The 22537-nt window shown below is 50.3% G+C and overlaps 1 protein-coding gene across 2 annotated transcripts in view; it reads left to right on the top strand.

The window, feature by feature from the left end:
- The window catches only part of SSH2 (slingshot protein phosphatase 2), a 97206-nt gene extending 74955 nt beyond the window's left edge, over positions 1–22251 (top strand). For both annotated transcript variants that reach the window (XM_062012010.1, XM_062012011.1), the window contains 8 exons: positions 353–547; positions 2600–2693; positions 2822–2950; positions 5729–5775; positions 7182–7328; positions 9643–9843; positions 13970–14813; positions 16034–22251. In XM_062012010.1, the coding sequence (XP_061867994.1) occupies positions 353–547; positions 2600–2693; positions 2822–2950; positions 5729–5775; positions 7182–7328; positions 9643–9843; positions 13970–14813; positions 16034–18001 (3625 nt within the window). In that variant the 3' untranslated portion in view covers positions 18002–22251. The remainder of the gene's footprint in view (positions 1–352; positions 548–2599; positions 2694–2821; positions 2951–5728; positions 5776–7181; positions 7329–9642; positions 9844–13969; positions 14814–16033) is intronic.
- Positions 22252–22537: the final 286 nt, after the last annotated feature.

The following is a 22537-nucleotide window of genomic DNA, read 5'->3' as shown; positions in this document are numbered from 1 at the left end:
CTACATCCTATTTATGGCCTAGGTAATTGTATCAGGTTTTGCAGCCAGAGACACAAGTGCCTCAGCCCTATGAATTGTGTGCACCTTTGCTGCTATCCAGGCTCATCTTGGCATACTTCAGTTAAGACATGCAAGCTCTTGCAGCTTGTGGTTATCCACACCCTTGCAGAACAGCCTCCTGCTCAATGCCAGAGGCTGTTGCATATAGCACTGGGCTTGTACCAGCTGATAGCATCCCAGGTTTGGCTCATAGTACCAGCTGTGAGCAGCATCCTGGGTTTGGCTCTTGCTTTGTGCTTGATACCAGCCTGAGGAAGAAATTGTAATCCTGCAAGTATTTTTCCCTTCCTAGGTCTGCTCTTCAGAGTTTACATAAGGCTTGTGAGGTGGCAAGGAGCAATAATTACTACCCAGGGAGCCTCTTCCTCACGTGGGTCAGTTACTATGAGAGCCATATCAACTCGGACCAGTCGTCAGTCAATGAGTGGAATGCCATGCAAGACGTCCAGTCCCACCGGCCCGACTCGCCCGCCCTCTTCACAGATGTGTAAGTTGCTCTGGCTCTGCTGAGCCAAAGAGTTTGGCTGTCAAACACTCCAGTCTCCAAGTGAGGAGACAGTTTCCACAAGAGATGACTCTTAATTAGTTATTAATGAAGAGAGGTTTCCTGTTCCAGGTAATAAGCAGAACCCTGGTTAGGTAAACACCAGCACTGGAAGTTTAGGCCTCCTGGGGCTCCCTTGCATCTCCTCCAGCCTGTTTTCAGTCTAGTTGTTTACCTTTTTTACCTTGGGCTTTAGGCTCACAGGTCTTTGCTTCCACAAGGTAAGTCCTGTGTTACTATTGAGGGAGAGCTGTGGTATATTCTAGTGATAGGCCTTTCTCTTTGCTGCTGTTGTCCTCAGGTTTAAAGGTCTCCTGAAAGGAACAAGTTTCTCTGGACTTAACTCTTAATGCTGCCATATGTCTGAGCACATGTTTAGAGTAACATGGTCCTTTTTTCTTACTCAGTTCATTATGCTGTAAAGTGAAGTGTTTATGTATGGATTTCTGAGACTCTGAGCTCAGAAGTATTCTTGTAGGCATCCATCTGATACACCTGAGGGCAAAAAGTGCAGTTTTCTATCATTCTGAGGAGCTCTGCAAGTGTGGAACAGCACAGTGTATGAATCCCAGGCTGTCCCCAGCTAAATGCTTCTCTGTCTGGTGATACATGGTCCAAAACAGTGGCTGAAGTAGGTAGGTAGATAATTTAGGCAAAATTTATAGGCTATATCAACATTCAAGGTTTGCAACCACTATAATTAGTAACTGCTGATGGTACTGATACCATATAACCTCAAAAGCAGCCTGTGTCCAGATGTGATGCCAAGCGTGAGGACTTAGTTGCCTAGTTTGTAGTGGAAGTGACTTCCCTGGTCCCAGCTGCTTCCCCAGTATAACAGTGCCATTGGTTGATTTATGCTCTCAGATATTTCCTGGTGTTGGAGTTCAGTGAGTGAATAATAATGCTGAGCAGTTGTTCAGATGTGAACAAGTCTTCACACTTGATTGTTTTTTAATGTACAAGGAGGGTGGCGGAAAAGTTTTGGCAGACTGACAGATTAATATTCTCTTGTAGCTTCTCATATATAAGCTTTATGTAACCCACCCTTTCCCTGATGGCAGCAATTCAATGATTTCCTGGGGACACCTAGACAGCATTCCCTTAACTGAGTCCTGAAATAATGCTGAGGTTAAAAAGACCAGGAACTTTCATGATACTTATTTGTGAACCACCAGTTGGACACTTGTAAAGCAGACGTGTCTGTGCAGCCTCCGTCTTGGCAGCCTTCCACAGAAAGGGAGAAGTGCTGTGAGATGTTACTGCTGGGTCCCTTCTAAAGATGTTGGGTGAGACCTCTCTTGTGCTGCTGCTGTGTTGCAACTTCCCCTGGTGTTAGTCAGGCTATTTTTGCAGCTGGTGATAAGGCCCCTGGCAGCAGAGGCTGGAGGAATGCACAGAGGCTTAGCTGCCCTCATATCTCCATGTAAGGAGCTTTGGAGCTGTTACCTTTCCAAGAAAGGTAGGGAGAGGCTTGGATATTGCTCCAGAGAGTATAATGCAGCCTTCCTAATTTAAATTTTACCAAATACCAGAGGTTCTCTGGATGACTACAATGGATTAGGAGCATTCAGTTGGTCTCTTTCCTATACAACTGAGTATCTAAACTGGGCTTTACAGTCACCTGAATTCCCTCCAGCTAAGGACGTGCTTGGAGGAAGTAGTGTGAGTATCTGACTCTGCAGAGTACCCAGTCTATATAATCATAAAGTCATAGAATGGTAGAGGTTGGAAGGGACCTTTAGAGATCATCTAGTCCAACCCCCCTGCAGAAGCAGGTTCACCTAGATCAGATCACATAGGAACATGTCCAGGCAGGTCTTGAAGACCTCCAAGGAAGGAGACTCCACAACCCCTCTGGGCAGCCTGGGCCAGGGCTCCCTTAACCTCACAATGAAACAGTTTTTTCTTATGTTTAAGTGGAACTTTTTGTGTTCCAGCTCCCATGAGTCCAGTTTGTTTCCTCTCCCAGTGACTCTTGCTTTCTCCTGCTAGCCCAACCGAGCGGGAGCGCACAGAGCGACTAATTAAGACCAAATTAAGGGAGATCATGATGCAGAAAGATTTGGAGAACATCACATCCAAAGAGGTGAGTGATGAGTGGAGCAACCCTGGAAGTGCTGTTGTGTAAACTAGAGAGCTCTGTACTTCATGCTGTGGAGAAAGGCTAGAACAAAAACTTCAGCTGGCTTCCGTGTGTTCCTCGTCCCCACGCAGATACGCACGGAGCTGGAAATGCAGATGGTGTGTAACCTGCGGGAGTTCAAAGAGTTCATCGACAACGAGATGATCGTGATCCTGGGGCAGATGGACAGCCCCACACAGATCTTTGATCATGTCTTTTTGGTAAGTTTAACAGTGAATTCATGAGTAAACACACCTAACACTTCTCCCTGTGGCTTGGTTGACACCAGGCCTCTGGAAGAACGTAAAGGACCTCTGAAGGAGAGGCTGGCTGATCCTGAGGTCACGTACTCTTAGGTGAGACACAAGTGCCGGGAACATGAGCAGCCTGACTTCTTGGCCATATTAAACTTTGCCATCCAACACCAGTCAAGCTGTAGACCCTGTCACTGGAGGAAAAAATGTCTTAATTCTAACTACTTTTCAAGGCTGTTTCCCTTGATATCAGACCAGTTTTGTAACATTAACTGTCCAGGGTACCCACATGCCAAGTTCTTGGAGTGATTGTGTGTTGGGGAAGGGCAAAGAGGAAGGGGAGATACTGGGGAGAGCTGTGGGACATTCAGGTGGAATGACACTCATGAACTCCGCATTCTATGTTATAAGAGATCCAGGAGGAACAGAGGAGCTTAACAAAGAATCCTGGGGATAAGTCACTTAAAGAAACATAAACATTGTGCCTTTTAATGTTTTGCTTGCTTAGTTGTCTTTCATTGCTGCTGGGGCCTGTCTAATTACTGCATCTTCTCCTGGTGAGTCAGCGCTCCGCTGGATTTCCCAGCCCTGCAGCAAGGGACACAGGTTTGCTTGGGTTGTCTAGCCAATGAGGTTGGCTCAACTTTAAACAAAGCCATTCCTCATGGACCAGCTGGCCTTTCCAAATGGAGAGGGCCTCTCCCAGTCTACTGGAGCTTAGTGTTGTGTCTCAGAAGGTGTGTTAGTGGGAGCACTCCCAAGAAATGGTGGTGGGGCAGAGCCAGGAAATTTGAAGTGCCTAGGATGTCATGGATATATTTATTTTTTTTGCAGACTCAGTTCTCTGGAGAGAGAGATCTGTTTGAGTCTTACAGTGCTAGCCAAAAGCAGAACAGGCAGCTCAGTCTGCTGCAGGGCTTGGACTCCTGGCTCTGAGTGCATTTAGTTGGGAACAAGGCCTTAAAAGCAAGGCTTGCAGGCAGTACCAGGGAGAAGAGCTGTGGCTAATGTGTGGAACAGAAGCAGTTCTCTGTGGTGAGGAGCAGTGCTGCTGGGGCTGGGCACCAGCTTAATTCAGGAGTGTGTATACTGCAAGTTGTACGGCGAGGTCTCTGGAAGGCATGGAGCTGTTTCCTTCCAGGTGGAGGCAAGAGCCCTGTGGGATCCCACTTAGGAAGTGCTAAAATAAATAAGCAGGAAATAAGAGACCTGATGATGTTGGTGATAGTGGATCAAGGAACAAGAGAAAAGGCTTTCACCACTGCAGCATTGTTCTCCATACCTGTAGAAACTGATGGTTCCCAAGCCTGAACTAAATTACTTGGCCAGAAAGAGACAGGATGAAGATAAGTTGTGGGGGGCACAGGGTAAATTCAACAGGGATCAAAATATATTTGTTGGCAGATGCTTAATAGCAAGAACCACCATAGTCCTTCAGATCATGCACAGCTCTGGGCTTTGCTGGGATTGACCTGACCTGTAGCTGAAGGCAGTGGATTCTGTTGAAATTTGGGCTACCATGACAAGTAACATTTGTCTCCTTTGTTCTGCTCAAAATTCAGCATCTCATCTGTGCTGAAAACCCTTGAATGGTGTCCTCATGATGATTTCTTTTAGGAAGTAGTTCAGTTTGGGAAGAACCAGCTACTTGTTCATTGTATTCCTAAAGTGTCAAGACAAGATAACAGACTTGGCCCCAGCGGCTGCCAGAACAGTAATGCAGCCTGTGCTGTGTGTGTGCATCTGTCAGGGAGTGTTCAGGACTTCTCTGCAAGTGCTGTCATGGGCACAAGTGCCTTCTTGTGAGTCAGAGCTCCCCCATCTCACACATGGGGTGCCTGTGCACGCTTTCTGGGGCAAGCAGCAACCCATCCTCAGGGTGGACACTGCTGCTTCTGGCTCAGGCTGCCAGGGTGTGCTCCAAGGGCCGCCTCGCCCTGGCTCTGCCACTCCTGGAATGTGGAAGCCTGTGCTGTGGGAGCAGCCATGAGCAGAGCTGTTGTGCTGGTGATGGTAGAGGTGCCTGGGTCCCTCTGCTTACATCTTAAACAGAAAGATGGTTCAGATGAAGAGCTATTTTAGATCAGGGAAGCAGATAGCTCGTGCTCCTTACGTTTTGAAGGACGCCTTGGAGTGGTTTTGTCCTCAGTCAAGGTTTATGTGTTTAAGGAGGAAGTGAGTGGCTTGGAGGCCCTGTGTGTACCACAGAGAAGAGGGTTAGCCAGGGTTAGATGAGTTTATTTCTCTGCTCACACAGGCTTTGAACAGGAAGAGAAGAGGTAGAACTCAAGTGAGCTTATGGTGTTGCTACCTTTGATGTGTGAGAAGTGTTTCATGTATAAAGAGCACCTGGATGGTTTTTTTTAATGCAGACAATCTTTCTTCTGTGGGGTAGAGCTGGCAGTAGCCTCCAGGGAAAGGGTGGAGTGGTCTTGTCTTTGCTGAGGTTGATTTGTCAGCAGTTTGCAGGAAGTGCCTGTGTATGGTGCTGGCTGGGCTGGTGCTTTGCAGAGCTGCTTGGTGCTTCAGAATAGATCTGGTTAATGGGGAGAGAGAAGGTGCTGAACATCAGCCCTGTTACCCCTCTTCTGTTCACCTCTTTACTTAAAAGACTCCCCTGGTCTCCAACACTTGACTGTCCAGCTTCTTCCTCCAGTTCACTAGTGACCACAGTCCCTCCCTCCATGGTTGTGTGGCTGTGCTTTCCTTCTGGCTGATGTGGCCCTTTGCATGTTTTCCCTGCAGGGCTCGGAATGGAATGCCTCCAATTTGGAAGACTTGCAGAACAGAGGGTAAGTAGCTTCAGGCCATCAACTTAAAAGCAAGAGCCTGGCCTCAGCACTTGTCTGTGCAACAAACTCTATCCCATACCTGCTGTGTAACCTGAATCTTACTAAAGGGTTTGCAGATCAAAACAAGCTCTTGCTTCCTCCAAACTCTACATCCTACAGACAAGCACTCTAAAGTAAAAGAATCTTGTTCCCTGACCTTGCCTGGCAAATGAAGCCAGCAATCTCATAGCTATAAGAAGAACACTTAACTGGATGCTGCAATTGGCTCTGTGCCTTCTGCTCCAGCCCATTGTTCTGGACTGGGGTCTCACAATCAGAGGCATGCTGCAGTCTGGACCTCCAGACTGGAGCAGAAAGGAAAATGACGTGAAAGAGCATTTGTTGCTTTGAGTGAGGCCCAGTAGGAAGCAAAGTCCTGTAGCTCTTCAGCTTAGCTCTGATGTGTGCCTCTGTCTCCTGCCTTTTTTACCGTCCAGGCTTAAGCTTAGAGTGTCCTTTCTCTGCCAGGTGGATCTAAGCACCAAGATCTTGTAATTAAATCATTATTTATGGGTTTGGCTTATTTGTTCCAATCCAGTAGGGATAAAAAACTAATCACTCTGCTGAATCAAATTGATAGCATACTTCTGTACCTCAGAGAATCAGCCTGGCAAAATTCACTCTCCTCATTCAGCTCAGGGTGTGCTGCAGTTTCCTTGGGTCAGACAGGTCCTTCGTGACTGCCAGCAATCTCATACCTGCTAGGGAAAAGGAATGTCACTCTTGTTCTTGTGCTCCTGTTCTGTCAGATATCCCAGCATGAGTGCAATTCATAAGCATCCTACGAGCAGCCCTCAGGGCTAAAAATACCTGATGTAGTATACATAAATACCATATGCTTTCTCTGGCAGTTTCCTTTCCAGAAGAATTAGGGAGAAGAAATAAGGTCTCCCAAGTGGCTCATTGTCTGTTACATCTCTCTGTAGTTATTTTGTGTGTGTGTTTGTCATGAGCAACAGTCTTCCTGTGTTAGTGGTGCAGCAGGGGGAGAGATCCACAAAAAAGGGCCCAAACACTAGTTGAACAATCTGTACAGGAGCTGCTGTGCCACAAGTGTTGCTAACAGAATAGAGATGGTGGGCAAGCAGTGTAACCTGACCTACTGTAGAGGAAGTTTCTATCCAGTATGGATGGAAGCCCCTTTATCAGAGGCTCTAAATTGCCCAGTAAACCTTTTGTCTGTGTTAGTGGCGGCTTCCTTGCATTCAGTCCTGCTTTCCAAGGAGCTGTGTTCAAGACTGCAGCTTCACAGGTTTTGAGTTTTGCCACTTGCAAGGCAAGGCTGTTGTTCAGCAGCTCTGATATCTGTCTGAGCTTGCTGTGTTTTGCACACTCTGCATTTTTATCTGCTGTTTCTTTCCACGCAGGGTGCGATATATTTTGAATGTGACTCGAGAAATAGATAACTTCTTCCCTGGGCTCTTTGAGTACCACAATATTCGGGTATATGATGAAGAAGCAACAGATCTTCTGGCTTATTGGAATGACACTTACAAATTCATCTCCAAGGCAAAGTAAGTATTTTCAGAACAGAACAAATAAAAGCCCATTTAGAAGATACAAACTAAGCATTTTAGGTTTTCCTACTGGTTTTCTGAACAACTGCTGCTCTTTGCCTACCTAGGATCAAACCATTTTCATTTTGTAGTCTCTCTCTGAGGGTTAGAGTTGCCTTTCATGCATTTTTATTCTTGTGGACACTTGCACAAAGAGCAGGTAGGACTAGAGATGGTTTTCTGCCCAGTTGCAGCCCAGGCAGGTAGTGGAGGAGATCATTCCTGTACCTGAGAGCTAACAGTTTGCCTGGTGCTTAGGAGGTGTGATGGATCTGCAGAGGTGCTGGTGGGAGGAAAGGGAAGTAAATCAGGCACAGTTAAACAAAATTAATAAGCAAAGCCTTGTAAGCTAAACACAAATAGAAGCTGTTCCCTGTGTTGTGAGGTTGTATGATGAAGCCCACAGTCTGGAAGTGACTGGGGGGGGTTGTAGTGTAACGCTCTAGAGCAAACTCTTCCCTTTAACTGTGTAGGTCTCTCAGCTGTCAGGTACAGTGAGTAATCTGATAGTGGATACTGAAAGTAGGACCTTTTTACTACAGAGAACTGCATCACAGTTATGAGTTGTCTCTAGTTAATTCAGCAGCCTTCTTACAGGAGAACCTGTCAGAAAGCAGACTGGCATGTGTTGCCTTTGAAGTATTAGTTCCGTTATAGAAGTTTTTCATCTTTTAACCATAGCTGATGCTTGGAATTTCTCATAGCCTTGAAAAGCTGCCTTGTTTGAGTATGGCTCAAGACACACTTTATTTAAGATGGTTTCTTTAAAAGACATCATTGTATTCCCTTAAGTATGGATTTTGAATTGCTGTCATCCTCAAAAGTATTCTCCTGCCCAGAGCATTTTCCATTGGGGTTTGAACAATTAGGCCTAAGTACCTTGTGTGAGGTGGGTACCTTTTGTGAACTGGGGCAATTACTGGACCCACTTCTTTGCCCTGTCTGCTTTGTGGTGTTTGAAGGTTTTTTAAATCACCAAAAGCATGGCAGTGTTTTGACTAACTTGATTTGTGAAGTTGAGAAAATTTTAGAGCAGCCCAAAGGCTGCTATAGCCCAGCATGTGCCAAACTCAGCGTGTCTGGGGAGTGTGGATGCAGACACAGAGCTCAGCTGCACGCAGCTGCCTGACCCTGAGCTTATCAAAGCACATGACTGTGTGTGCTCTGCATCCTCCTCGTTTGTCCTGTGGGAACTTCACACGGCTGGCAATCCAGAAAACCTAGGAGAAATTGGAGGGTGCCAAACCCAAGTTCCCCCAGCCTGCTCCATGCCAATGCTGCCCAGCACACAGAGTTCACAGAGAAGGGCTGGAGCCTTCCTCCTCGATTTCATGGAAGACATGTTTTTTAGTTCCTTGGAGCAGAGCTGCCCTTCCAGGCTCTGTACCAGCCTCACCAAGCAGAGTCACTGCTTGCTGCACTCAGAGGCACTGTGTGCTTTGCCTTCAGTCGGAAAACAAATAATTACAGGTGAAGGATCTTGCATCTGACTGCAGCAGAGCTCTGCAGATGCCAGTTGAGGTGTTTGCCTCCAGCCATGAAGAGGTTATCTTCTCCACTCACTTGGGTTTGGGCATGTTCTGGACCATTATAAACAGAGCAGGGGGTTGAGCTTTTTACCTATAGACAGGCTTAAGAAATAGTGGTATCATGAAAAGACCTGTCAGGTTGGTCCACGGGGGGTTGGCTGGATTTGCACCTGCTGGTTCTCAAGGGGTGTGAATGGGAGCTAGGTGGGGTTTCAGACACCAAGATAAAGCAAAATTGGTCTTGTTCAGCCAATTGCCAGACCTGGTAATATGCCATCCAAAGTCTGCAGGAGGATGTCTCTGTGCTAGAGAATGCCCTGAACTGCTTGGTGTCTTCCAGGGATGTGTTTCTGCACTGTGACACCACATTTGTAAGAGAGTTGCCCTCTTTATTTGGAAAACTGCTTGATACCAGGGGACTGTTTGGGCCGAGTTCAAGGACACCTCGCTAGTCTTTAACAGTCTTCATAAGTCTCTGCAAACAGCTGATGTTTATCTGCTTTGCAATAAAAGCTTCAGAAGAGCTGTTTTGACAAAATCTGTGGAGAATATTAAGACTTTGTTCTTCATTTTCTGTGTGTTCCTTGCTCCAGTTGGTAAATGTGATGAGATCACATCCCCAACTTCAACTGTGGCCACAGTGTTGAAAACACGTGTGATGTGATAACACTCTTGCTAAAGAGCTTGCTATTTTCTGAAGCTTCTCTATTTAATGATCCTTTTTTGTCTTTCTCCTGCTTCAGGAAAAATGGTTCCAAGTGCCTGGTGCACTGCAAGATGGGCGTGAGCCGCTCGGCATCCACGGTGATCGCCTACGCCATGAAGGAGTACGGCTGGAACCTGGACAGGGCCTACGACTACGTGAAGGAACGGCGCACGGTCACCAAGCCCAACCCCAGCTTTATGCGGCAGCTGGAGGAATACCAAGGGATCCTGCTGGCCAGGTGAGCAGAAGGAGTGACCCCCATGACCTATGTTAAGGCATAGCACTTAAATGATTGACTGCTTTATTTAATCTCTGCTTTGTGTAAGCTCGTGATTGTCTCGGGGGACACAGCACTGTGTTTTCCTGGCTTACCTCAGCTGAGCCTTCGAAAATGGGTGTAATAAAGAGCTCTTAGGAGGCTGTTTGGCTTCAAGGATGGCTGGTTTTCAGAGACTAGCATCCCATGAACTGCCATCCCAGTGCAGGATTCAGAGCTGTGCAGGCTCCAGCAGAGCCAAATGATGTCCCTGTTGCTTGTAACATCACTTGGCAGGGAACTCGCTTTGTCTCCATCTCAGCCTTACAGATCCCCGTTGAACATGCCCCTCCTCAGCAGCTGGTCTGGTTTTATTTAGATCCCTTCAGTCGGTGTTTGGGGAGGGGACAGGATGTTCTGTGCATTGCAGCAGCGGTGTTTATTCCTGCATGGAGTACTGAGGCTGGGCTGGAGCTGGGCCTGGGTATGGGCAAGTGTGTTGTAATCCCAAGTCTACCACCTGATTAGAAAAAAAGACATAAATATTGCATGTTTCTGAGAAATCCACTTGTAAGCTGTGTTAAGCAACGTCTTCACATGACCAGCTGGAAGGAGGTAGTGATACTGTGTTCTGCCAGATTACAGTGCTCTGTTTAGGATCCTGGTGTGCTTTGGCAGGGAGCAGATCTGAAGCAAGCAGAACTGCTGAAGCTCATCCTTCTGCCACAGGAAGTGCTTCTTAGTGTGTTTTGACCAAAGTAGCTATTTCATAGCTGCTTGGTGCTGTGGGAAGATACCTGCCTTATGCTGCTCTTTACAGCAGCTCGGGCACTCCTGTGCTCTTTTTAGGGCACAATTCTCACCTCTGTCCTCTGCTTGGTTTTGTCCCTTTGGGTCAATAAGACCTCCCTTCTCTTCCTCTGTGCTAATGACTTACCTTTCCTCCCTTGCTCTCAGCAAAGTTCCCAGCAGGCTGACTGCCTCTGCTGCTGGATTGCCCATTTCTATGCCAAACCCCTGGTGTAAGCTCCTCCTGTCACTGAAGTGTGCTTCCTCTTTCCCTCTCTGCACAGATTAAGCTGGGAGGAGCCCTCAGGTTGCTAATCCTCGATCCTCCCTCAGAATCTTTGTCTTCCACCTCTTCCCATGCCTGCCTTCCTCTGCCCCTGCTCCTCAAACATCAACTGCCATAATGACTCTCTTTCTCTCTGAAAAAGTAGTATCTTTATCAGCCAAGTAGTATCGAGTCTCAGGATAGATGAGAGTGGAATAGATATTTTAAGAGATTATGCTCTTCTGGCCTTGAAACCCTTTGGGACAGATACCACACCTGTCTTTGGTGCCTCGTGTGACACCAAACATGCAGCTGGCACCAGTTAATAAAGGTCAGTGCTTAACTCTGAGCTGGAGATAACCTGACCAGTGTGGTGGTTGCTATGTAGGACTGAGCTGACTGGGAAATTAGATCTTGCTGGGGTAGACTGGATGGAGGAAAAAGCAGCTTTTCTGATGTGAAAAACACACCAACATTCTTTGCAACAGGTTGGTGAACACCTGTGAGGAGTCCTGGGCTGTGATAGCAGCTGGTATATCACATCTTCAGGCCCTCAGTCTGCACTTGGTTTAGGTAATCTGTCACTCTGGTAGTTGGTGGCACACCTGTGAAGCCTCTCTGTACAAATATTCTCTGTACAAAGATTGGGTTTTCTGTCCCTCTTGCAGGAGGGGTGTTTTTTGGGGGGGCAAATCTTTCTTGCTGCCATCATTTGTATATTGTGTGTGTCTCCCCTCCCTGCTTCAGCACACCACTGCTCCTGACCTACTCTGCAAGTCCCCATACAATGGCACAAACAGGATTACTTGTGAAGCTTTAAAAAATGCAGGAGCAGTGCATTAGATCTGTGTGTGGGGGACAAAAGCCTACAGTAAATGAAGCTTCACTGAAGCAAGGAGCAGCCTCTCTCTGCTGCAGAAATGGTCCCTCTTTATGAAGCTCCTCTCTCAGCTCCAAACTGCTCTCTTTATTTTTCCCCCTCTGTGTTATTTAGTTTTGCCCTCTGGCTGCCTTGTTTATTGCTCTGGCATTGCAGGACAGGTAAAAAAAACCCAAAAACAAAAACCCAACAGATTGACACTCATGTGACTGCTCTGGTTTCAGAGGAGAGGTATGTGAGGGCAACCATGTGCTCACACTATCTAGTTACAGTTTTGTGTTGGGGTTATAGCAACTGGGATATGTTTTCCAGCTGTAAAATAAAAACCCCCTGCCTGCTTCTAGTCACAACAAGTGTGTTTTCCTCTTTGGGACTGTCATAGTTCCTGGGGTTAATGAAACTGTCCCTTCCCTCTGGTGATTAGCCACAGAAGGGCTGAGCCAGCCCTGTTTCTTTTATTAGTTATGGATAAGTTGCAGAAAAAGAGTGTTTGGGATCCTGTGTGCTTTATGCAACTTGGGAATCAACAGCAGTAGTTTTATATGGAAGCCCCTGGCAAGCCAGCTGCAATGTGGTGGGAGGTGTGCAGGGCTTCTGGTCCAAGGCCGATGTGGACACAATATGCTGTGCTGGCACCAGGAACAATGTCCAGGAAGGTCAAGAGGTGGCTGTGAGCTCCTGTTCTGACCCTGCTTTTAGCACCTCTTGCAGGTTGTGAGGCTGGAGGAAGTGTGCAATGAAAAGTTAACATGGTACACTTCTCTCAGGGGTTAGTGACATGTGGTTTGATTCTCAGATCAAGGCTGTGCTGGGCACGTTTGGTTTGTTCATGCGTGAGGGTAGTTCTGACTTTCAGCATGAGATGTGCAGGATTTGAGCACTGAAGCACCAGGGTGGGAATTGCCCTCAGAAAACATCAACAGCTCCCCAGGTTACTTGAGTAGAGACGTGGGAAATCTTGCCATCCCATAGAGCCTCAGCAACAACCTGCCTAAGAGGCAAGCCAGGATCTGCTGCCAGTGTCAAACTTTGCTCCAAAACCCATTAGAGACAGAGCACATGCACCTCGGGGCAATACTTTTTGATCTCTACTCTTGACCCCGTCTCCTCTGAAAGAGCCTGATTCTGCCCTGTGTCATGCAGGAAGGTTGGAGCTGATTACAGGCTTGGAAAGCTAAACCTGCAATGGATTATTTTCCTTAGCTGTTGGGCACCCACAGCTCGACTGGTACATTGTAATTAGTTCAATAGCATCTGTTAATTACTGCAGCTAACCGAAGTGTCTGGGAGCACCTGCTCAAACTAGCAAGGGACTGGAGAGGCTTTGCAAGGTCTCCTGCCGATCCAAGGACCTTTGCGTGGTATCTGCTCTCCTCCTAGGGGCAAACGGTGGAAGCACAGCCCTGTGCTGTGGTCACTCAGCAAAGTCCTTGCAGGCATAGCTGGCTGCTGTGGGTTCCCTGGGAGAAGTTGCTTCCTTTGCCCTCTCGAAGACTGGGGCCACGGGCTGGGGTTTTTTGGTGTACAGTGCTGCAGGGGGTTGCTTGGCCTTGTGACCGCTCAGACCTTCCTAAAGGGGCTTTCCAAGAGCTGGAGAACTTTTGAGCTTCCTTCCTGTGAAAGGCAGGTGGTGTTTTGGGCTGCTTGTTGACTGTTGAGGATGTCTTTTGTTTTACACACATCCACTCACTCCACCCTGCCCCCTTTGTTACCAGAGCTCAGTTACTGATCCATTGAAGCTCTTCAAAGGAGAAGCCACAAGGAAAATTTGGAGTTAATTCATTGTCCACCATCCACTTAGATCCAGGACTAGATACCCTCTGGTCATTGCTCACCTGCTGGCAGATGGAAGAGTGCTTGCTGGCTGAGAGAGGACCAAATTCAGTAGTCAGTTAAACATTGCATTTGTTGAGCAGACTGATAAAATCCTGCTGGGGAAGATAAGCACAGAGCAGAACGCTGCTGTGGGATCCAGCTGCTGGTTTCTGTTACTGCATCAACTTCCCCAGCAGCAGGTTTGACCCTGCCTGTCTGGGTGGAGCTGCAGTGGTGGTCAATGACTCCAGTCATTGTGTGGCTTTTCATGTAGGCTGTGTGATCTTAAAACAAGATGAGTCTGACCCTGATACATGGAAACACTCCTCAACGTTCTCATTGGCTTTTCTCCCCCACAGCAAACAGCGGCACAACAAGCTGTGGCGCTCGCACTCCGACAGCGACCTCTCGGACCACCACGAGCCCATCTGCAAGGCCGGGCTGGAGCTGAACAAAAAGGAGATCACCACCTCAGCTGACCAGATCTCAGAGGCAAAGACCAACGACAACCAGCAGCCAATGTCTCCCATTTACTCAGCTGAGCTAGACAGGGAGCAGCAGCTCGCGGAGAACACCAACATGATCGAGGAGATGTGTGTGAAGGAGAGAAGGATCCACTTAGAGTTCACGTGTCGAGACTTCCACGCTGAGCAGATGGAGGACAAGCTGAACCTGAACAATATCAACAGCTGTACGGCAGGATGTTGTGTAGACTCTGTCCCCCCTGATAACTGCCATGCTTCTGAGGCCTTACTGCAACTCCAGCACCCCTTGGAAATAACAGACTTTCCTGATTTGACAGTGGATGATCTAGAGAAAGATGCCCTTAAGCCTGACGTGAACGTGCATTTGGTTCCCATGGAAGAATTCACCTCGTGCTTAAAAGACTTTCCCCAATCCCCAAACCAAAATTCCTCTAGTCTCCAACAGAATCCCCAGCCCGAAGTGACAGACCTCAGTACAGACAGGATTGATTTCTTTAGTGCTTTGGAGAAATTCGTGGAGCTTTCCCAGGAGAGCCGGTCACGCACCTGCTCCCACTCCAGGACGGAGGAGCAAGGGAGTGGGAGGAACGGGGTCTCCAGGGTGCCTGTGCTGGAAGTGCCACCTGCAGCAGATGGAGGTGCAGATGCTCGAAGGAACAGCTCTGGAAACTCTCCTCAGGCATCAGATGACTCTTCCACAGATGAAGAACAACAAAAGGTTAAAATAACTTGTTTGGGGGTTGGGGTCTTTTTAGGAACTGCTGCTCAGAACTATCTGCAGGTAGTTCTGTTGCTGTGGAGTTGCTCTGGATGGGGATTTTCTAGTCCTGGCTTTCACTGAACAGCATAGCTGTTTGGGGAGGGATGGATAGATGCTTCCCCTTTTCTGCACTTTCTTCTTAAGCATCTCTTTGCTGGCAGTGGCAGGACACTGGCTGAGTCAGCCTTTGTTTCTCATGAGAAACATCTTTTTGAGTTTTGCATCATGAGAGCAGATAGGTGGGACCTGACCCACTGATGCAGCTAAACCCTGAGCAGCTGACCCCAGCCAATGACCCAGCCCACCTGGGTATTTGTCTGACTTGAGAAATCCACCAAAGAAATGGGAGGAAACTTTGTTGGGAAGCACCAGCATGGGGATAATAAATCAAGGCAGATGTGGAGCTTCTGCTGCTGGAGGAAGAGAATGAGCCTGGGGTGATGGGGTCAGACATGTCATGGCTCACATCTCTCCTCAGCAAAGAGATGTTCCTGACAAAATCTATTAACCTCTGAATTGAGGTGCCTGTCCCTTACAGTGGCTTCCCACTCTCCAGGGCTCTCACAGGGAGTGATGGTGGCTGGGACCATCATTTTCTGGGAGCCTCTCTTATTTAAATTCCACACTGCATTGTTTGCATCTTTTCCATCTCCATGTGAGGCACCAAGGATCTTCCAAATAGAGCAGGCCAGCGCTCTCTCCAGTGATTTGGCAGCAGGAGCATCTGTGTGGCCAGGAGAGCCTCTCTGGCCATTTTCCTCCAGGAAGCCAGAGCATTTCAGCAGTCAGTTGTTCTTTATGCTGCTCTTCTGTGTGCTGAGTCTTTCACATTTTCAGTTCAAACCTGCACTTCTAGCAGCATTAGGAATTTTGGTTAACTGAACTCTCCTTTGTTGCATAAAAAGGGGGGGGCTAAACTTCCCTTGGAATTTGTGGCAAGTAAATAAAAGTTCTTAAATCTCAGACTAGGTGAAGATCCGGCCTGGAAGATGTTAAATGCAGTCTGAGACAGTAACGCTGCCACAAGTGATCACAGCACTTAAGTCTCTCTTCACACACTGGCACTTGTATTTTCTGTCCCTTTGGGGATGTGTACCCCCGTTTTCTTTAAGCTGCTGCCATTTGCTCTATGTCAGCACAGCTGATCCACTTTGTAATCCTCTGTTTCTGTGTTGCAGGAGGTCCCTGAGCTGCCCAGCATGGGCCATCTCACCAGATCCCACTCAGAAAATGCCATTTCTGTCAAGGAGATTATCACAGAGATTGAGTCAATCAACCAGGGAGCAGGACCTGCCCAGCAGAAAGAGGGTTCAGCCAACCTCACCCCGACACCAAAGAGGAACACAGTGCATGACCTGCCAGTGGAGGCGATTTGGGCATCAGAAAGAGTGGAACAGAGTGAAGGAGCCTGTGCTGGTCACCAGGAAAAGGAGAAGGATGCCCTGCAAGCTGAGCAAGAAGCTGAGCAAGAAGGTGCCGCCACCCTGCAGACGTCTTCTGGTAAATCAGACCTGGAGGAAAGCAGCCTTAGGGGAGAGCAGCAAGAGCCTCGTGAGTCCACGAACCCTGAGCCCAAGTGGTGCCCTGGCTCTGTCCGACGAGCCACCCTGGAGTTCGAGGAGCGCTTGAGACAGGAGCAGGAGCACCAGCACAGCCCAGTCTGCATCTTACCCACCCGCAAGAACTCCAGGAACGACTCTCCTGCTGCTGAGCTCCTGCCGCGGGGGAAGAGCGAGGAGCCAGCCCTGGAGCTGGCTCTGGAGGGGTACAGGGTGCAAGGGGCAGGCACTGTGGAGCTGCTGCCTCCCAGGTCAGAGCTGCCTGCAGACAGACACCTGCCTGCAGCCCTGGCCTGCCCTGTGCTGGAGGCTCTGCCTGCAGAGCACAGCCCAGGGCAGGAGGGAATGGCACAAGAGCAGAGGACAGTGGTGTCGTTTGATGGGACGGGGGAGCCATCCCTGCCCTCCCTCCTCCCAAAGAGAATTGAAATCATTGAGTATGCTCCCCTGGGTATATCTGTAGAGCACCCTGCTGCAAGCTGTGAGCAGGGCGGGCTGGCCATGGCTGGCCTGTCCTTAGATGAAAACTTGAACCCTTCACTGTGCCCCGAGAAGGCACCGACCCCTCTGGGAGCTCTGCCGGAGCAGGCGGCACACACACAGAACATCGTCACTGCAGACGGCCCCAGCGAGGAGGCTGCTGGGTTAGCTCTTCATCTCAGTGCTGCTGCTCCCTCTGCCCAGCTCACCTCTACACTTTCAGCCAGCCCAAATCGCTCTTCTTACATAATTCACCTGGAAGGCGTCACTGAGCAGAGCACAGGTACAGAGGATGAGCCGGTCACAGCACACGGCACCGAGGGAGATGTGACTCTCCCATTCAGGGACAGGCCCAAGGCTCTCTGCAGCAGGGGGACTGGCAGCTCGGGGCAGCTGAGCAACGAGGACTTCACCAGCCAACAGACTGAAAACATGGACCTCCTGGACATCTCTTTCCTGTGTTACAGCCTCCCGCACAGCTCCAGCAGCCACAGCATCGAGGAGCGCAGCAGCAGCCCGGGGCTGGTCAAGCAGCGAGCCAAGGAGATCGAGGCTCGGATCCGGCACGCGGGACTCACCACCCCGTCCCACATGAAACGCTCGGCGTCCCTGGCCAAGCTGGACTGCCTGGACCTCTCCAAGGACGACTTATCCGAGCGGCAGTCGGCCTCTTCCGACGCCAACCCCGTGCTCCTCACCTGCGTCGCCCTCGGTCGAGGCTTTGGCGGGGGGAGGTCGGAGGGGGGCGCGGGAGGCCCGTGTGAGAGGCATCGCCTTTCCTGCCCAGAGCCCGCCAAGCATTTTGTGGAGCAGCTCAGAACAGCCGAGTGCATTGCCCAGAGCAAGCCCGTGGAGCGCCCGCTCGCTCAGTACGCCAAAGAGTGCGGCTCCAGCCAGCAGAGTTTGTTTGCCAGCACGGATCCAACGTGGACTAGCTCCGAGGAGGGTCCTCCCCTGCTCCAGGTACAGGTCCTGGACTCCTTGCCTCCAGCTCAAGGTCTGGCTGTCGCACCCCGGCAGCAGCACGGCAGAACTCACCCTCTGAGGAGGCTCAAAAAGACCAATGACAAAAAGCGGACAACCAATCCCCTCTACAATACCATGTGATCCTGAGCCCTGGCCTGGGGTTCCCTTCCCAGAACCCGTGCTGTTGTGTTCATGCAAGGGGCAGGTGTAATATACGGAACATGCACTTTATTGGTTAATTTTATATATATCTATTGTCCTCTTACTGTTCCTGGCGCATGTAGGTGTGGGTTGGTTCTCTGTGTGACTCTGACTGCAGGACTGTTTGGGTTTTTTAAGTTTTTAACTCAGATAACCTCAGATGTTCTTCATTTTTGTTGCTGTTGTTGTTAGTTTGTTTTAAAAGAACACCTTGATAACGTGAAAGTTGATGTTGGCTTGCTTTGGCAAGGTGGAGTTTTGTGTAGATCCTAGTTCCTAACTTGAATTTCCCCCATGCCTTGAAATGGTGCTGGGCAGTTGTTGGGGTGAGAGCCCCTGTAAATGTGAAGGTTGTGCCAAGGTCACTTTGTTTGGCCTTTCTTTTATTTCTGCAAACTCCAACTCCACGATGCTGGCGGATCACTCACAAAGCTGCTTCAGGACAACCTCCTCCTGAGCTCGGTTTGGCTGGTGCATCCCCAAAAGGAGCATACGGGGGGTAAATCCTCCCAAGGGCTGGGCTCTGAAAACCCCAGATCAGTGCCCACCTCTGCTGTGGGTCGTGCAGGACCCTCATTTCGTGGGGAGGGGAAGCAGAGCTCCTCCACGAGCTGCCAAGATCACCCCAGACCAGCAGGTGAGAGGAGGAGAGCTCCCAAAGCCAGAGTGTTCTTTTAAAACAAACGCCTCGTTAGGGTTTTAACCCTCCCATTACTTGAATACTGCTGTGGGCCTTCCAAGTTCATGGCCATATCATCTGTTCTCTGCCCTCCTGCTGCCTCCCCTCTGCCCAGAGCTCTTCTTGTCTCGTGCTGCCTGAGTTTTCCTCCCCACTCTGCCACGCTCACGGGCACTTCTGGTCACTCCCAAACCTGTCAGAGTTGTTACACGGCGCGTTGCCCCTGCTGAATGCAAAGCTCTGTGCTCTCTGCTGTCACTCCTGACTCTTGACCCAGAGGGAAGGGCTTTTCTGGAAGTTTTTTCTTCTTTTTTTGCCTGAATTGTATATATGGTATTTATAGAGGGGCTTTTGTTGTTTCTATGTTTTGGGAGTTGTTTTGTTTTGGTTGTTTTTTTAAAGGGCAAGAATGCATTCTGTAAACTGGAAAACAAAACCCCCTTCCTCCAGCTCAGTGCTGTTCATGGTCATCTGCACAGAAACGGGAGTGGATTTGACATTGTGATCTCTCTTCCCTTTCCAAAAGTGAGCCTCAATGCCAGCCTTTGCCAAATGTGTCCCTGTTCCCCCAGCCCTGTGTGCAGCCCTGTTACCTGCTGTGGGAGGAGGAGGAGGATTCTGCATCTGCCCATCTCCCTCCTGCTTGAAGCCGAGTTTCAGAAGTGCCAGTTGGATGTGGGAAGCCACTGGCCACCTCAAGCCATTAGGCAGGTTCTTGCTTCCCCAGAGAATCAATGTTTGAAGGGTCTGCTCCAAATTTCAACAGATTGTGTTATGTTTCCCGAGCTCTTTGGCTAAAGCAAAGCTCCTCATTTCCAGCCATATATATCAGCAAATTGTATCTGTACTGTAGGAGCAGAGGGAAAGGCGCTTGGCCGTGGCAGGGGAGCTCTGGGTCCTGTCTGCAGTCCCATGGTGGGTCTGTGACAGAAGAGCATGTCTGAGCTGGTGCTTGGCTCTGGCCCAGACCTGCCCTCTGGGGAGGAGCAAAGCAAGGAGAGGAGATGCAGAATGGCTCCAGCTGCTGCAGGCCCAGCATGGAGAGGATGCAGTGTGGGAGGAGCAGCAGACCAAGCCATGCCTGGGAAGCTGCACCGGTGCTGCAGAGCCTTGCAGGCAGCGTGCATGGGATGAGCTCGTCTTGAGCAGAGTGTTGGGAAACAGCGTGCATCTGCCCTGGGGAAGGAACGGGTGCCCACAACCCCCAGCATGACAGGATGGCCTAGCAGTTCATAAGGTAATTCCTACCTCGCTGCCCTCCTGTAGCTCCCAGGGAATCCTCTCACCCTGCTTCACAGGGCCCACAGCCCAGGCACGGGGCTGCAAGTGTGCCTGTCCTTCCCCAGCAGCAACATGCACTTCATCCCTTCCTTCCCAAGGAGCCTGAGCTCTCCTGGGGGGGTTGTTGCCCATGCTCCGCAGGCTGGAGCACAGCCCAAAGCAGCCCAGCAAGGCCCTGTCTTGGGTCAAATAGCGTGTCATCCCAGGCCATTTCAGTCACTCAGTCACCCAAGTCCTTGGCCCAGGAGGCCAGATACTTCTTTGGGACACTGAAAGACATTTGACTTCTCTTAGCCAGCTCCAGCTGGCTTCAGAGCTGGGCAGGCAGCATGGAAAGGCCAAGTGGCTCATGTCATCTTCCGAAGGACAGTTTCAGTCCTTTCCTCCCCCACAAACCTCACCAGACCTTGATGCCCACCATTCCTGACCCCAAGGACTTATCTGCCTGCCCTGCGTTGGAGGGAGCATGCTTGGCCAGCAGCGTGTCCTGGTGACAAGGATCTGCTGGGGAGGGGAAAGTCCTGTGTATAATTTGCTCCCTTGAGAAAGGAGGAGGAGGTGGAAGAGGAGGAAGGGAATCAGGTTTCTTCGCCCAGCTTCATCTCAGGAGAAATGCCCTAGAGGGAGGCTCTTCCATGCAGACCACAAGTGCTGCTTGCTTCCAGCACTGCTTCAGCTGGGAAGAGCAGCGAAGGCAGAGACCCTCAGACCCTCACAGGGAGGTGTGTCACTGTCCCCTGGGCCTTCAGCTCCGGCCCAGCACAGTGGTGGTTTTTCTCTGGGCAGGCCCTGGACAGGCAGAGGCAGTCAGGGAAGGTGGTTCTCTTGCAGAGTTGTGAAGGCCTTGGAGGTCTGGAGGCTCTGGCGTGGATGGCAGAGGACGGGATGGGCTGAGGAGGCACGTCACATGCAGCTCTCCAAGTCCTGGCTCTTCTTTGGCCAGTGTCTGGACAATAAAGCCACTGAGCTCCTGGCATCAAAGCTCTGCCTGGGCACAGTTGACCTTTCTCCATGCTGGTGGCTCACAGGTGAGTGTTGACTCACTCCTGGTGTCCCTGTGACCACCTCACGAGAGCTTCTTGTGACCTGCTGAGCAGCACAGGGAGCAGCACCTCCAGGGGGCTCAGCACCCAACCGGCCTCACTGATGGGCGTTGAGGAGAAATGCATTGTTTTAAGGGCATTTTTTGTAGAAAGCAACTGTTGGTTTTGGTCTCTGGCAGAGCCCTCTGTCTCAGAGGATGCTTTATTGTTTACATTGACTCCTGTACAATATCCCAGCCCCTGCCCACCCTGTCGCCGCTGTGCTGGACCCTGGAGCCTCACACATCACAGCGTGTGTGCGGGGAGCTGGCGTTCACACAGCCTTCTGTTGCACTCGATGGTGTGTGTGTGTATGTGTGTGTGTGTATGTCTGGTCTGCTTGAGAAGTTGTGATATGTACAAATCTCTCCCTTTTTCAGCCCCTTTCCTGGGGGCACAGTCCCAGCAGGTGGCAGGAGGTGATGCTGCAGGCTCACTCGGATTAGCTCTGTGTCTCTCTACCAGTAAAGGCCTGGGGGAAGGTGTCCCACCTCAGCTCTGGCTGCTCCAGGGACCTCCTGGGAGGAGTGACACAAGCCCCGTGGGCAGCAGGCACTGCCCCCTGCCCCAGGGCTCCGAGGCAGCAGGAGGAAGCCATATCCCCCGCAGGGCCCCTGCTCCCCTCCTGGTGCGTCCTGCCTTAATCTGGTCCTGGCTCCACATAAGCCCCCACGCTTCCCCCTGAGACAGGGACCCCCGAGCCCTTGCTGGCATGGGGCAGAGGTGGGTGCTGGCCTGGCACAGGGCTGGCCAGATGGCTCTGGGTGTCCCTCCAGCAGTGCCCTCAGAGGTGCTAACAGCACGCCCGAGCTACAGCCATCTCTGTTGGCACAAAAGCAGGTGCCAGTGCCTTTTATTTTCCCATGTGGAGATGTTTATGTGCAGTCCATGTGCTGGTCTGTAGGAATCTCCCCGGGGCTGGGCAGCCCAGCCACGAGCCCTCGGCGTGGCTGGCAGGGAGTTGCAAAGCGAGGAGGGAAGCGGTTCTGTCCCTCCTGCAGCGTCCGTGGTGGCTGGGATCGTCCCCTTTCCCCAGAACGACTTTCTGACCGATGTGCTCAGCTGTTTTTAAATGTGAACTTGTGCACTGATGTGCAGATTCAATGTTCTTGTTACTGAATGAATAAAGTTTTATTTTGAAGATGACAGCAGCTGTGCTGCCTCCTGCTTGGGGTCAGGACTGAGGAGGGGCATCCGTGTCAGGATGGGGGCACTGGGGAGCCAGAGCACGGCTCTTACCTCGTGTCCCCTGCTAGAAGCAGGGAAAGGAGGAAATAGCCTTGAGTTGCCCCAGGGGAGGTTGAGATTGGAGCTGAGGCAGAACTGTTTCCCTGAGAGGGGTGTCAGCCCCTGTGCCAGGCTGCCCAGGGAGCTGGGGGAGTGCCCAGCCCTGGAGGGATCCCAAAGCTGTGGGGCTGAGGTGCTGAGGGCCGT

This window comes from Colius striatus, chromosome 20 (assembly GCF_028858725.1).
Source record: "Colius striatus isolate bColStr4 chromosome 20, bColStr4.1.hap1, whole genome shotgun sequence".
Classification (NCBI taxonomy): domain Eukaryota; kingdom Metazoa; phylum Chordata; class Aves; order Coliiformes; family Coliidae; genus Colius; species Colius striatus.
The sequence above is the reverse complement of the archived record's forward strand: the minus strand, read 5'-3'. Positions and strand labels throughout refer to the sequence as shown.